Here is a 15,607-nt window from a genome sequence, read left to right on the forward strand (position 1 = left end):
TAACAAAAATATAGTAGCTGGCATTTTGCATTTAACAGTTGGTTTTTTAAATATTAGCATTTGACTAAACAGGGCAGAGAAATGAATTGCTAAATATTAACAATGGAAATGAAGATGAATCAGAAATGACGATACAGATATCTAAAATGATGACATAGGTCAACATAAAATTAACTTACTGGAAAAATTAACACAAATCTTCGCAGTAATATATTTGTTGTGTGATATTTACAAAATAAAAACCAGGGCGGGGGCGGAGGGAGTGAGAGCTTTAATGAGCTACCTTACAAATTCTCCTAATTCTCGTTCACACTAGTCAAATAATAATGTGTTATTTGATGATTTCTATCATTATTATATTTACTTATTAACACATTATTCTAGGGCTTTCTTTTAAACTGCAATAGGAAAAAACCACATTTTTCTAATGCCTTTCATCGGCAGATACTTAGAAAGGTAGGGTGTCACAATCGCGTTCAGATAGATATGACCCTCTCTAGTCATCGTAGAAAACTAAGGTATCCGCTTCCCTTGGCGCCACGGAAACGAAACTGCATCAGGCTCCGCCCCACAGCCTGCAGTGCTAGCCAGTCAGGGCGCAGCCCGGGCAGATCGCGTGTTGGTGTCATGGCGGCCTGTAGGCATTGCTGTTCGTGCCTCCGGCTCCGGCCGCTGAACTACGGTCCCCTCCGTCTGCCAGGGCGGGATCGGGCACTCACCCAGTTGCAGGTGCGAGCACTATGGGGTGGCGTGGGGTCCCGAGCCGTGGCTGTGGACTTAGGCAACAGGTAAGGAATAGCGTGTGTTTCTCTGTCCTTTCACAAGGCGTCCTGTCCGGCAAGATCGAGTATATTCACCTCCCAGGGTAGGAATGCAGCAGCCCAGGTCTCATTTCCCCCCTCTGTACCCGAAACCTAAATTCCACATTTCCCTTTCCGGATTTGGAGTCTGTCTGTCTCCTAGTACTCTCCCGCTCGCCGTGCTGTCTCGGCCGGGTGACCTTCGTTTCTTGGGCCTCCTCCTTGCCCTACTACAGGCTTCTTTTCTCCTGTCCACCTGATTCCCATTCTTTTTACTTTTCGCTTTCTGGGACTCCTCGACTCTGAAGTGGGAAACTTGCTAGCTCGGGATAAAGAGCTGACAACGGATTCTTATGTAACCGATCCCCTTTTTTGCCTAAAAGTGGCCAGTGTGACCCCAGGTAGGAAGGGAAGGGAAACGTCAGTTTATTGAACGTTAGTTATACGGTAAACTCTTTTTAAACCTGCAATAGAGGTACTATTACCCCCATTTCATAGTTAAGGCAGCAGAGGCTCAAAAAAAAAAGGTTAAATAACTTTCCCAGAGTCAACAAACCTAGTACTATGAGACTAGGACTTTGAACATGAATTTCTCTTACAAACCCCGTATTATTTCCAGGGGTCCATTTGCCAGAATTCATGTCCAAAATCACTTTTTAAAAACTCCTACTTAGATCATTTTTAGAACAAACAAAACTGCTAATGAGTACTCTACATTTTTTACATATACTTATAAAAATTTTTGACCTTAATTCAGACAAAAAGCTGAAAAATCCTTCCTAACTTAACTGAATGACAGATCTTGAACAAGTAACTTCTCTTTTTGGTCCCAAAATGAAGAGACTGGACTAGATCAAGGGTCTGCAAACGTTTTCTGTAAGGGGCTAGACAGTAAATATTTTAGGCTTTGTGGGCTGCATACTGTGTTTACAAATCTTTTAAAGATGTACAAAGCATTCTTAGCTGAAAGGATGTACAGAAACAAACAGACTATAGTTGGTTGACCGCTAAACTAAATAACAATGATTTCTAAGGCTCTTTCCACCTCTTGCATTATTTCTGATTTTTTGAGGGAGAGGATATCCCTTCCATTCTTCAAGGGCTGAACACTCTGAAGAAATGCTCCAGAACATTTCAGTGGGCACCTACTATGTCCCTACCACTAGGGACTTAAAGCAGCAGGATCAACCCCTGCACTCCAAATTTTCCATAAATAATCTACTTTGAATCTTTCATTTATTAGCCAGTTTGGACCTCTTTTGCAGCTACTTCTTTTTAAGCCTGAATAATGTCTTGTAATTAGATTAATAAATATCATACCTGCTAAGTCAATTCTTTCATCTTTGTCTTAAGTTTGTTGTTTGTAGCACTTACTGAATGACTACTATGTACCATGTTTATTTGTTATCATACATATTTACAATACCCTAGGAGGTTGTGTACTGTTAAGGTATTTTTCAGATAGTGTATTTAATACAGTAATTTTTGAGGCAATTGTTTGATTTTCATTTCAGCAATGTTTTATTGAGCATTTATTCTGTACAGAGCACTGGAGATACAGTCTAATGGAGGAGTAAAATACAAGTTTAATGCAGGGGAAAACAGTGTGGGAAGGGTATGGACTGGGTGCTGAGGGAGCACAAAGGTGTACTGATCCCACCCTAAAGCTTGCCACTGAAGGTGAAATTTAAAGGGCAAGGAGGAATATTAGTTAGAAAGTAACATAGAAGATGGCAAGTGCAACTGTAGGGAGATGAGAGAGTGCATTTGAGTAGCTACAAATAACTCACTATAGAGGGAGCAAAAGGTGAAATGTGGGTTTAGCAACAAAAATGAGGCCAAATCATAGAAATGTTTGGGTTTGTTTTGTTTTAGTTTTGTATTACAAATTTTTTGTCCTGTAAGTTGGAGGAAGGTGGTTACATTCCATTTCATTCTCCAGATGTTTCTGAAAATGTTCCTTAAGCATCTCTTTCCCTAAAGTTCTATTCCCTGTGGCAGATGGCTCCTCTCTTCCCATTCTGTCTTTCTCAGCTACCTCCTCCCACTCTTCTCTTCACCAATAGGATCTCCCTGCTCATCTTATCCTTTTTATTATTTATTTTTTCAAAAGTATTTTTTGATTACATATTAATTCACATTACGTGAACATTCATGTGGTTCCACATTTAAAAAGCTCAGAAGTGTCCCTGCCATATAGTTCCACAGCCACCCAGTTCCAATCCCCAGGAGCCACTTTGGACTTATTAGTCTTGTATGTATTTGGAGATATTTTATACATGAAGTATTAAAGAATAAATTGGTGAGAGGTAAAATCAGTCATAAAATGCAAGCTATAATAGGTTGCACCAAAAACAGAACTAGAAGTACACAGGCAGGAAAAAATGAGATAGGTCAGTTAACCAGCTGAGATCATGGGATATAATGGAAGGTAACCACTTGGTTCTTTGCATAATATAGACTGCACACATGTAGAAGAAAACCAATTTAAATTACAAGGCAGTTTGAACAGGGCAGTCACCATGGTAAGACCATAGGACTATCTGGTGGGTGGCCTACGACCCTTAAATAATATACTGGGTAGATTCAACAGAGGGAAAAAAGAAGGTAGGAAGGTTTCATGTTTGAATAAATATGTAAATCCAAGTATATTTGTGGTACTGTAGACCTATTTATTTTTCTAACTGATTCAGTCAATCCCCATTCTAAATATATTAGCCTAAAAGCTTAATTTTGCTCCCTTGGCTCTACTTGTCTGTCTGTTTAACAACTGGGAGGGCAGGGCTGGTTCTTAGCAAGGGACGGGGTAGTCCACTTCTTGCTCACACTTGTGTGTACATGTGCTCTCTCCTTTGGTACACTGCTCATTCCTACAGCTAGGTGGGGCCACGTGACTGGTTTTCACCAGCGGAACCTGAGAAGTGATATATATCATCCTCAGACTAAAGTGGTCCTTTTACTCCAATGAAGCCTGCCATTATTCAGCGAGAACCCGTGTTCTTAACGTCTGTGTTCTACTGCCTTCTCTGCCCAACTGATTATATCACAATCAAAGAATAAAGATTTACCATCAGCAAGGATATTCAATATTCAATAGAATATGCTTTTAAATTCCCCAGTACTTTTTTTGTTTATTCATTCATCCATTGACAGACATTTGAGTTGTTTCCATTTTGGAAGTGTTATAAATAATGCTGCTATCAAATCATTCATTTGCAAATTTTTGCAAGGACATATGTTTCCATTTCTCTTAAGTATATACCCTGGAGTAGAATGCTATGTAATAAAGTACTTCTCAGTTTAACCTTTTGAGGAATTGCCAGATTACTTCCCAAAGCAGTTGCACCATTTTACATTTCAGCAGTATGTGAAGGTTCCAGTTTATGCACATTCTCACCAACATTTATTATTGCTCTCTTTGATTATAACCATCCTAGTAGATGTGAAGTAGTATCTCATGGTTTTGATTTGCATTTCCCTGGTGGCTAATGATGTTGAGCTTATTTTTATGTACTTATTGGCCATTTGTAAATCTTCTTTGGAGAAACATCTATTCAAATCCTTTGCCAGTTCTAAAAACTGGTTAGTCTTTTTATTGTTGAGTTGGGAAATTCTTTGTATATTCTAGATACAAGTCCTTTATCAGGTATGTGATTTGCAAATACATTCTCCTATGGGTTTTATTTCACTTTCTTGATGGTATCCTTTGAAGCGTGAAATTTTTAAATTATAATGAAGTCCAATTTATCTGTTTTTTACTTTTGTCCCTTGTGCTTTTGATGTCATACATAAGAAGACATTGTCAAACCCAAGTTTATGAAGATTTACTAATATGTTTTCTCCTAAGAATTTATTACAGTTTTAGTTCTTACATTCAGATCTTGATACATTTTGAGTTAATTTGTATTTATAGCATGAGAAAGGGAGGCCAACTTCATTAACTTTTTGCATTTAAATGTCCAGTTGTCCAAGAACCACTGGTTGAAATGACTGTTCTTTCTCCCATTGACTTTGTCTTGACACTGTTGTTGAACATGAAGGTCTTTGTAGGCAACATTTAGGAGTTTATATTTTGCTCTGAAAGCAATGGGGGAAATTTTAAAAGCTTTTAAGTAGGGAAATGATACAGTTTGTGTGTTCAAAGACTACTTTAGTCAACAAGGCATGGGATAACAAGAGACTAAGGTAAGTAAGTGAGAATTAACATTTAAGAAGACTGTTAGCTTTTGGACCTTCAAAATTTTTTTCTTATTCAGATTATTTCTGCCTTGGTTTCTATATTTTTCCTTAAGCAGTTTTTAAATTCCCCAGTACTTTTAATAAGATATGAACGCTATCCATTTTTTTGTTGGTTGGCTTGTTTATTTTTTGCTGGGTGGGGGGCCTATATGGGGCTTGATAACCTTTAGTTCTTAGAGAATCTTTGATTATGTTATATTATGCTGGGAATTGTACTGATGATCTAAGTCTCTCTGTATTACGTTTTTATTTTTAAACAGAAAATTAGAAATATCCTCTGGAAAACTGGCCAGATTTGCAGATGGCTGTGCTGTAGTACAGGTAAAAAGTCCAGGTTTTTAAATTTTCTTAAGATCTCTTCCAATGGAGTCTGTGTTATTCTGTAAAGAAATTCTGTAATGCTTTTCTTGAGAAAGTAATTTTACTATTTTCTTCAATAGTAATACTTGAGAAATTTTCTTCACATAGAGGCTAAATTTCCTTGTAAGAAGTAGAAAATATGATTATATGTTACTAAGCTATCAGTAAGCCTTTTCTCCTTTTAATTCTACTGCTTTTGAAAAGATCAGTGACTATTATAATACAGATCATGATCATGTAGAAGGAATCAAGATTGAACTACTTGTGAATACTTATTTTCATTGTCATTGTGTCATGGAATAACAGTTCTCTATCCTTAGGTTTAACTGGAGGGAGGATTCATTCAGTTCAGTCACTACTTATATGATAATATCTGATTTTGAAGGAACTTACTCATGTTGTTGTTTATGTCTAAGTCAGGTGACACTGCCGTGATGGTCACAGCAGTCAGTAAAACAAAACCTTCTCCTTCCCAATTCATGCCTTTGGTGGTAAGTATTTGCTGATTTATCTGAACCATAATGTAGCATAAATGTAGAACTTGTAATATTTTTGCCCAGTCTAGTGATTACAAAATATAAACTTCCTGCAACAAAGGATGTTCCTTAGTTTGATACTAAGCCATGAAAAGAATTTAAACTTATTCTTCATAACCAATTCTCATATTAGTAGTAAGCGTACTTTAGAATGTCCAGGTGTGTAAGTTGACAAGAACAGTAGAAGTGGATGTGTACTTTGATGTTGAATAAGCAATGAATACATTGCTTTCATAGGTCTCCCTTCAGTTTGAGTCTGCAAGTGTATGTTTGGTAAAGAGTTCATTAGGACTTTATGGCTTCTTTCTATTATGAAAAGAGGAATGCAGTTATATCTGACAGAGTTGATTAAAAAAAGGCAATGTTTGACTTGAACAAAATAAGCTACTTTGGAAAGTAGTGAGTCTGGTTAGTCATCTGACTGCTGAGTGGAAGGCTTTTTTCAAATTAACTTGCTGAAACATTTCTATCTGCTTCCTTACCCTAAGAGAGAGAAAATGCTAACAAATAAAATGAAAATATTCTCCACTCTTGGTCAGGACTATGTTAGCAACCTCAGGAGATTTACTATCTATATAGTAGTTCTTGGGGAATAGTTTGTTACTGCAAAAGGAATCAGATGAACTTAATTTTTTTTTTTCCCATTGCTACTTCAGGTTGACTATAGACAGAAGGCTGCTGCAGCAGGTAGAATTCCCACAAACTATCTTAGAAGAGAAACTGGATCTTCTGATAAAGAAATTCTTACAAGTCGAGTAATAGGTAAGATGTTTAAAGGCATTAACACTCTCTTATATGCCTGTTAGCATCTCTTCTCTTTTATGTCTAACCTACAGTATATTTTAAATTTTCTTTCATTACATTAACACTGCCTTAAGATTATTTACTTTCTGTATCCCCTCACTCAAATGTTGTCTCCATGAGAGAAAAAAACTTTTTGTTTGTTCACTGCTGAGTGCCATGTACCTGGTATACTGCCTGGCACAAAATAGGTATTCAATAAATACTTGTTGACTAAATGAATGAATCTATTGAGTATATAAATTCCATGGTCCATGCCTCTACTCTGTTGAATCTATCCCTAGTATTTTTCATTTCATGTTCAGCATAGTAATTCCTGAAAGCATTATATTCATCAATTACTGAAATGTCTATAATCTTGCAAATCTTTGTTATCCTTAAATATTGTGGATTCATATGTAGTTTAAAGCTCTATTCAGAAATTGGTAGGTTGCATATGCTTATATGCATTCTTCAGACACAGAATACCAAGAAAGGATTTTCTTTTCTTTTGGTCTGCCGTTGGTTCTTTCCTCTGCTTATGTGTGTAACTGATGAATGTGGGACCAAAATGAAAAGTTGCTTCTAATTATAGACTTGTGTGCATCTGCCCTACTAGTTTTTGTTGTTAAGGTATGGTGTGTATTAAATGAAACATTGACATTTATTTGTGACCCTCTCATAAGTCAATCCAAGGGGATTTTTTTTTTCAACTGAACAGCTAGCTGTATTATTTTTTAGCCTGGTGTTTAATAGGGGGAAAAGTTTGAACTGTAAAGCAACTTCAGTTAGTACTAATACCTTTTTTTCTTTTGGCAGATCGTTCAATTAGACCTCTGTTTCCAGCTGGCTACTTTTATGATACACAGGTAGGTTCTGCTTTAGGTTTGTTTCCAGATCAATCAAAACTTACTAATGAGTCTCCATAATAATTCTTAGGCTAAACTTTATAAAGAACACAAAGTCAGAATTTTGGGGGATGCTGCTATATTTTACATTGTGTTTTTTTTTTTTTTTTTTAGTAATAATAATTTTAAAAAGCTGGTATTTATTTGATGTCAGTTTGAGCTGATACCTGAATTATGAGTAGGAGTTAGCCAACCTAGGATAAAAATAAATATGTCTTTGAAAGGATGTCATTGCTTCAAGAAGTTATTTCATACATGACAGGCTTATTATTACAATATAAAATAGTTTGTTGGTTTGTTTGGTCTATGCTTACAGAAGACAGCAATAGTTTTATGTAATGGAAATAGTTAATATTTACTGAATACTTTAAACATGTCCAGTATTGTAAATGCTTTACAAACAATATTTCCTATAATTTTTCTAACATCTTTGAGGAAAATGCTGTTATTTTTCTCTTTAGAAAATGAGGAAACTTTTGAGGCTTAATTTAAGTAATTTGCCCATGATCGAGCATGTAATTAAATGATAGCCAGAATTCAGTAGTTTGACTACAAAGCCCATGTTTTTAATCCTATAGAGCTTCTATATTTTAAACCAAGAAATGATAATCCTCCCTAGTAGATTTTTTTTTTAAGTGCTTTGAATTTTTTTCCCTTGTACCAGATCCTTTGTAATCTGTTAGCAGTAGATGGTGTTAATGAACCTGATGTCCTAGCAATTAATGGTGGTAAGTATAAAAATAGAGATTAAAATGATTACTGTTGGGTTTTTTTAAAAGCAATGAAATACTTTTATGTCAGCTCTTTTTCTTTTCTCTTTTAAGCTTCCGTAGCCCTCTCATTATCGGATATTCCTTGGAATGGACCTATTGGTAAGTTAGGATTTGAAATAAATATATTTTAAGGAAATATATTTATATTTTATATGTTTATATACTTTAAGTATTCACATAATTTTAATATGGTATTTAATATGTAAATTAAATATTTAAATATTTTAGGAAAGCATGGTGTAGCAAGGTCATAGGTTTATTGACTCCAATTTATTATCTCTTAGCTGAATTAATGACATTCTAAGACTCCTGTCAGCTGTTTGAGACGTTTTCTTCTTTGCCTTGGGTTTTGTTTCTGACAGCAATATGTTATGGTAGTAAAGATTTTATGCCATTAGATATTTTTACTTCTTAGTTGCCTCTTCTGTTTGAGGACTGTTTTTTTTTAGACTGGGAAAATGTCAGAGTACACTCTTTCAGGATAAAAAAAACAACTGTCAATATTTTAATATATTTTAGGGGCAGTACGAGTAGGAATGATTGATGGAGAATGTGTTGTAAACCCAACACGAAAAGAAATGTCTTTCAGTACTTTAAATTTAGTGGTTGCGGGAGCACCTAAAAGTCAGATTGGTAAGTTGTTTAAGTACTACATATTCATTTAGGATTCTACTTAGAAGTTCTGACTTCTTAAAAATGTACTTAAACTCTTTTTTGTATGTGTGTTTTGCCAGTTAGACATAAAGATTTGTGTTTTTATTGTGCCCTATTTTTATTTTGATAGTGTTCTTCATATCAAATAATATCTAAAGTTCTAAATCATGTAATTATTTATTTCCTTAGTTTAAGTATGTTAATTTAGCTAATTCAGTCATTCTAAGCCTGTTTTAAGTCCTCTAAGAAAGTAGTAACCTACTTAGTGGAGGTGGAAAAGTAGTAATGAAAAAATGCACTGACCATGATTCACCTTCACTCCTTGTAACAAAAATGTTACAACTTCATGAATGAAAATCAGAGCCTCCTTCTGTTGAAGAAGAATGGGCATTTATCATCAGAATGACTGGGCTTGAAACCCAGCATCTGACAAACAGCCATGTCACCTTGGACAAATTAATTATGGTCTCTTATAATTTTATGCTGCTACTGACATTTGATCTCTTGGGCTTTTTGTCATGGCATCTTCTGATGTGGGAACATTTTAATGAAATGTAAACTATTAAACATAGTTAATATGTGAAACATATCTCATTACCAGCTTGTTTTGGGCAGTAGTGGCATTGAATTAGATACTATATGATAGACCAAACACATGTAACAGTTGTATGTTACCTAGATATTAGTTAGGGATTATGTTGTTAAACTAAATAACAAGGCTTAAACAAGACGGTTATTTATTTTTCTCTCAGGTAAAAGAAATTCAGAGGTAGTGAGTCCAGGACAGTTATAGCAGCTCCATGATATCTTAAATCTAGATTCCTTCTAGCTTTCTGCTCTGCTGTCCTCAAGCTGTGGCCCTCATCTTCATTCTTATGGACTGGTTACCAGAGCTCTGGCCAACTCATGTGTCTTAAAGGAAAGAGGAAGAGAAAGGAGGGAAATAGCGGAAAGGTGTGTATCAGCTGAGTAGGTCACTCGCCCTTTTAAGGAGCTTTCCTAGGAGTCCCCACACAGCAGTTTCTAGTTTCATTGGGCATAACTGTAACACATGACTGAATCTTTGATTCTCAGAGGCAATGAAATGGTTTTTGGTTCTACTTCCAGAAGGTGGGCTTCATACTGTGGGGAACTATCACAATGTAGAGAGAGTATTCCAAAAATCTGGGGAAGTCATGAAAGACAGATGACCCCTACATCATATTTGATCATTTCAGAAAAGGCCATAAGTAAAGTGTTGATTTGCTGTTTAAATCTGATTTTTTTTTTTTTTTGCTTAATGTTGGAGTGTTCATTTACATTTTTTTTCTTTTATTATTATTATTTTTTTGCTATTATTAATGTACAATTACATGAGCAATATTATGGTTACTAGACTCCCCCTATTATCAAGTCCCCACCACATACCCCATTACAGTCACTGTCCATCAGCATAGTAAGATGCTATAGGGTCACTACTTGTCTCCTCTGTGCTCTGCTGCCTTTCCCGTATCACCCCGCTACACTACATTATGTATGCTAATTGTAATACCCCTTTTTCCCCCTTATCCCTCCCTTCCCACCCAACTTACTAACTTGGTAACTGTTAGTCCATTCTTGGGTTCCGTGAGTCTGCTGTTGTTTTGTTCCTTCGGTGTTCACTTAGTTCTTATACTCCACAGATAAGTGAAATCATTTGATTCTTGTCTTTTTCTGCCTGGCTTATTTCACTGAGCATAATACCCTCTAGTTCCATCCATGTTTTGCAAATGGTAGGATTTGTTTTCTTCTTATGGCTGAATTAATATTCCATTGTGTATATGTACCACATCTTCTTTATCCATTCATCTACTGATGGACACTTAGGTTGCTTCCATTTCTTGGCTGTTGTAAATACTGCTGTGATGAATATAGGGGTGCATATGACTTTTTCAACTGGGCTCCTGCATTCTTAGGGTAAATTCCTAGGAGTGGAATTCCTGGGTCAAATGGTATTTCTATTTTGAGCTTTTTGAGGAACCTCCATACTGCTTTCCACAATGGTTGAACTAGTTTACATTCCCACCAGCAGTGTAGGAGGGATCCCCTTTCTCCACATCCTTGCCAACATTTGTTGTTGTTTGTCTTTTCGATGATGGTGATCCTTACTGGTGTGAGGTGATATCTCATTGTGGTTTTAATTTGCATTTCCCTGATGATTAGCAATGAGGAGCATCTTTTCATGTGTCTGTTGGCCATCTGAATTTCTTCTTTGGAGAAGTGTCTCTTCAGCTCCTCTGCCCATTTTTTAATTGGCTTATTTGCTTTTTGTTTGTTGAGGTGGGTGAGCTCTTTATATAATTTGGATGTCAACCCCTTATCGGATATGTCATTTATGAATATATTCTCCCGTACTGTAGGATATCTTTTTCTTCTATCGATGGTGTCCTTTGTACAGAAGCTTTTCAGCTTGATATAGTCCCACTGGTTCATTTTTGCTTTTGTTTCCCTCGCCCGGGGACATATGTTAATGAAGAAATTGCTCATATTATGTCCAAGAGATTTTTGCCTATGTTTTCTTCTAAGAGTTTTATGGTTTCATGACTTACATTCAGGTCTTTGATCCATTTTGACTTTACTTTTGTGTATGGGGTTAGACAATAATCCAGTTTCATTCTCTTACATGTAGCTGTCCAGTTTTGCCAACACCAGCTGTTGAAGAGGCTGTCACTTCCCCATTGTAGATCCATGGCGCCTTTATCACATATTAATTGACCATATATGCTTGGTTTATATCTGGGCTCTCTAGTCTGTTCCATTGGTCTATAGGTGCATTCTTGTGCCAGTACCAAATTGTCCTGATTACTGTGGCTTTGTAGTAGAGCTTGAAGTCAGGGAGTGTAATTCCCCCCACTTTATTCTTCCTTCTCAGGTTTCCTTTGGCTATTCAGGGTCTTTTGTGGTTCCATATGAATTTTAGAACTATTTGCTCAGTTTGTTGAAGAATGCTGTTGGTATTTTGATAGGGACTATAAAGAAGTATAGAATGTTAAGGCCTGCTCGGGGTCATATGAATTTATCAGGCTCAAGGTATGCACCCCTTTCCCAGAGGAGCTGGGAGACACTCTTGAAAATGTTCCATGTGCACTTGAGAAGAATGTGTATCCTGTTGCTTTTGGATGGAGTGTTCTGTGGATTTCCGTTAGGTCCATCTGTTCTAATACATTGTTCAGTGTCTCTGTCTCTTTATTTTCTGTCTGATCTGTCATTTGGAGTGAGTGGCATTTTGAAGTCTCCCAAAATAAATGCATTGCATTCTGTTTCCCCCTTAAATTCTGTTAGTATTTGTTTCACATATATAGGTGATCCTGTGTTGGGTGCTTAGATATTTATAATGGTTATATCCTCTTGTTGAATTGACCCTTTCATCATTATATAATGTCCTTCTTTGTCTCTTGTGACTTTGTTTTAAAGTCTGTTTTGTGTGATACTAATACTGCAACACCTGCTTTTTTCTCCCTAATAGTTGCATGAAATATCTTTTTCTATCCCTTTACTTTCAGTCTGTGTATGTCTTTGGGTTTGAGGTGAGTCTCTTATAGGCAGCATATAGATGGGTCTTGTTTTTTTTATCCATTCAGTGACTCTATGTCTTTTGATTACTGCATTCAGACCATTTACATGTAGGGTGATTATCGATAGCCATTGCAGGCTTTAGATTTGTGGCTACCAAAGGTTCAAGGGCAATTCCCTTACTATCTAACAGTCTACGTCACTTCGTATGCAATTACAAACACAACCTAAAGATTCTTTTTTTTTTTTTCCTCCTCTTTCTTCCTTCTCCATTCTTTGTATGTTATGAATCATATTCTGTACTCTGTCTATCCCTTGGGTGACATCTATTTAGTCTTAGGAATATTTTCATCTATAGGAGTCCCTCCAAAATGCTCTGTAGAGATGGTTTGGGGGAGCTAAATTCTCTCAGGTTTTGTTTATCTGAAAATCGTTTAATCCCTCCTCAAATTTAAATGATAACCTTGCTGGTTAGAGTATTCTTGGTTCGAGGCTCTTCTGCTTCATTGCATTAAATATATCATGCCACTCCCTTCTGGTCTGTTAAGGTTTCTGTTGAGAAATCTGATGATAGCCTGATGGGTTTTCCTTTGTATGTGATCTTTTTTCTCCCTCTAGCTGTTTTTAAAATTCTGTCTTTATCTTTAATCTTTGCCATTTTAATTATTATGTCTTGATGTTGTCTTCCTTGGGTCCCTTTTGTTGAGAGATCTGTGCATCTCAGTGGCTTGAGAGACCATCTCCTTCCCCAGATTGGGGAAGTTTTCAGCAGTTACCTCCTCAATGACACTTTCTATTCCTTTTTCTCTTTTCTTCTTCTGGTACCACTATAATGTGAATATTGTTCCGTTTGGATTGGTCACAGTTCTCTCAATATTCTTTCATTCTTAGAGATTCTTTTTTCTCTGTGCCTCTGCTTCTTTGTATTCCTCTTCTCTAATTTCTGTTCAATTTACCATCTCTTCTACTACATCTAATCTGCTTTTAAATCCCTCCATTGTATGTTTCATTTCATATATGGAATTTCTTAATGATTGAATCTCCATCTTAAATTCACTCCTGAGTTCTTGAATATTTTTCTGTACCTCCATAAGCACGTTTATGATTTTTATTTTGAACTCTTTCAGGAAGATTGGTGCGTTCCGTTTCATTTGGCCCTTTGTCTGGGGTTTGTGAGATTTTGGTCTGAACCATGTTCTTTTGCCGTTTCATATTTCTGTGTGGTTCCCTCTAGTGCCCAGAAGCTTCAGTCTCTGGAGCTGCTCAGCCCCTAGAGTGAGGTTAGGGGTCATAGTGGAGTGGAGCTGGTGCCTGGGGGGAAGAAAGATCTGTTTCCTGATTCCCGTCTGCGGTGTCTGTCTCCTGTATCAGAGCCAGTGGGCTGAGTACACAGGTTGTAAACCTCTGTGCTTGGGGTCTCTAGCTGTTGTAGGTGGGGCCTCCTTCTGGCTGGCCTGTTGCCAGAGCAGTGACTGCCAGTTTGTGAGCTGGTACTGTCAGACCAGGAGGGAGGCTTGGCAGGCTGTGTATCACAGTGGGGGGGCCTCAGAGCTGAGTAGCCAGCCAGGGGTATGGAGTGTCTGAAGCTCCCCAAAGGTCCCAATCTGCTGGGCAGAGCATGTCCAGACACCCTTGTCCCCCTGTCCCTTCTCCCGCACAGCAAGCTCCGTGCAAACCCTGCCCCTTCAGCAGCCCTCTCGCTGCTAGGGAGCCAGCCTGTCAGACCGCATGCCTTTCCCTTGTCCTAGAGCAGCCGGGTGTGGATTCCATCCTTCACAAATGGCCGGAATCTGTCTCTCAAGCACTCCGCCTGTCCCAGCTCGCCATCCTCCAGAGCACCACACAATGTAGGTTTCTGCTCGCAAAGCAGATCTCTAGGGCTGGGTGTTCAGCAGCCCCTGGCCTCCACCCCCTCCTCCGCTCCATTTCTCTTCCTCCTGCCAGTGAGCTGGGGTGGGGGAAGGCCTTGGGTCCCGCCAGATCAAGGCTTTCGTACCTCACCCTGTTTCGTGAGGTCTGCTCTGTTCATGAGGTCTGTGTGCAGTCTGGTGCAGCCTTCTTTCCTGTTGTTGTTTTAGGGTTAGTTGTATTAACTGTATTTTCACACTATCTGTGGTTTTGGGAGGAGTTAGTTCTCTGTCTCACCTCTCATGCTGCCATCTTGAATCCTCCTCTAGAGTGTTCATTTACTTTTGATTAGTAAATTGATTTGACTATTTTGCAGGGTTGTTTGGAAGAGATTAGAGTCAAGGTTTATAAAAGTGCCCAGCATAATGCCTAGTACCTGATAGGCATATTATGGTTAATACCTGCTATTATCCATTAAGTCACAGAAATAAACTTGCTTCTAAATAGACCTATAGCCTCTATCTGCTTTAGTTTTAAACTGTTCAGGTTTTAAGTAGACATTGGAGGAATGAAACAAGGATCTTTATTGAATCTTTGGTGTTCCATGGAAATCCCATAGGTAGCCTTCCAGCAGCTGTTCTCACCTGTTGCTCTCTAAATGGAATAAAGAAATTCTAGAGGCTGTGTGAACCCACCAGAAGGTAGTCTTCAGTAATTAGAGGAAGGTTGAGAATGATTCAGAACCAACCTATAAGGAGTCCATTTTCAGAAATTACCAGCTTCCATTTTATGACTTTTGCATTACCATTTCCACAAAGATACTCAACCAGCTCTCTTTTCTTTTGTGAAGTACACCATATGTACATTTGGCCTCATGTTCATGTGTTAAAGTTATTACTGGGCCCAACTCGTATCCCACCATCATGGAACTTTGTGGATACAAAAATACAAAAAAAGTAATAGCTACCATTTCATTATTAAAATACTTAGTAATCCTAATCTTTAAAGTATGACTTTATGAGGGCAAAAATAGTATATTTGTGCTGTCGGCTACTAGGTTACTTCAATCATTATTCTCCACAATGTCATTTAGGTGCTTGCTTTCAACTGGTATATTTATTGTCACTAACCTTTGTGTATTCTAGGATATAATCCAGTAAAAATCTTTAAGAAATCTG

General features: G+C 37.4%; 1 protein-coding gene across 5 annotated transcripts in view; it reads left to right on the top strand.

Annotated features, from left to right (window-relative positions):
* The first annotated feature begins 592 nt into the window (after positions 1-592).
* PNPT1 (polyribonucleotide nucleotidyltransferase 1) overlaps positions 593-15,607 on the top strand; it is a 48,583-nt gene continuing 33,568 nt past the window's right edge. The window contains exons 1-8 of one of the 5 annotated variants that reach the window (XM_036925990.2): positions 593-788; positions 5,300-5,360; positions 5,816-5,890; positions 6,592-6,697; positions 7,535-7,584; positions 8,288-8,351; positions 8,448-8,495; positions 8,916-9,029. In XM_036925990.2, coding sequence (XP_036781885.1) covers positions 628-788; positions 5,300-5,360; positions 5,816-5,890; positions 6,592-6,697; positions 7,535-7,584; positions 8,288-8,351; positions 8,448-8,495; positions 8,916-9,029 — 679 coding nt within the window. In that variant the 5' untranslated portion in view covers positions 593-627. Of the gene's footprint in view, positions 789-5,299; positions 5,361-5,705; positions 5,891-6,591; positions 6,698-7,534; positions 7,585-8,287; positions 8,352-8,447; positions 8,496-8,915; positions 9,030-15,607 lie in introns of all 5 variants that reach the window. The other 4 variants (XM_057497187.1, XM_057497188.1, XM_036925993.2 and 1 more) reach the window with 4 other exon arrangements.

The sequence above is a fragment of the Manis pentadactyla genome, chromosome 2 (assembly GCF_030020395.1).
Source record: "Manis pentadactyla isolate mManPen7 chromosome 2, mManPen7.hap1, whole genome shotgun sequence".
Classification (NCBI taxonomy): domain Eukaryota; kingdom Metazoa; phylum Chordata; class Mammalia; order Pholidota; family Manidae; genus Manis; species Manis pentadactyla.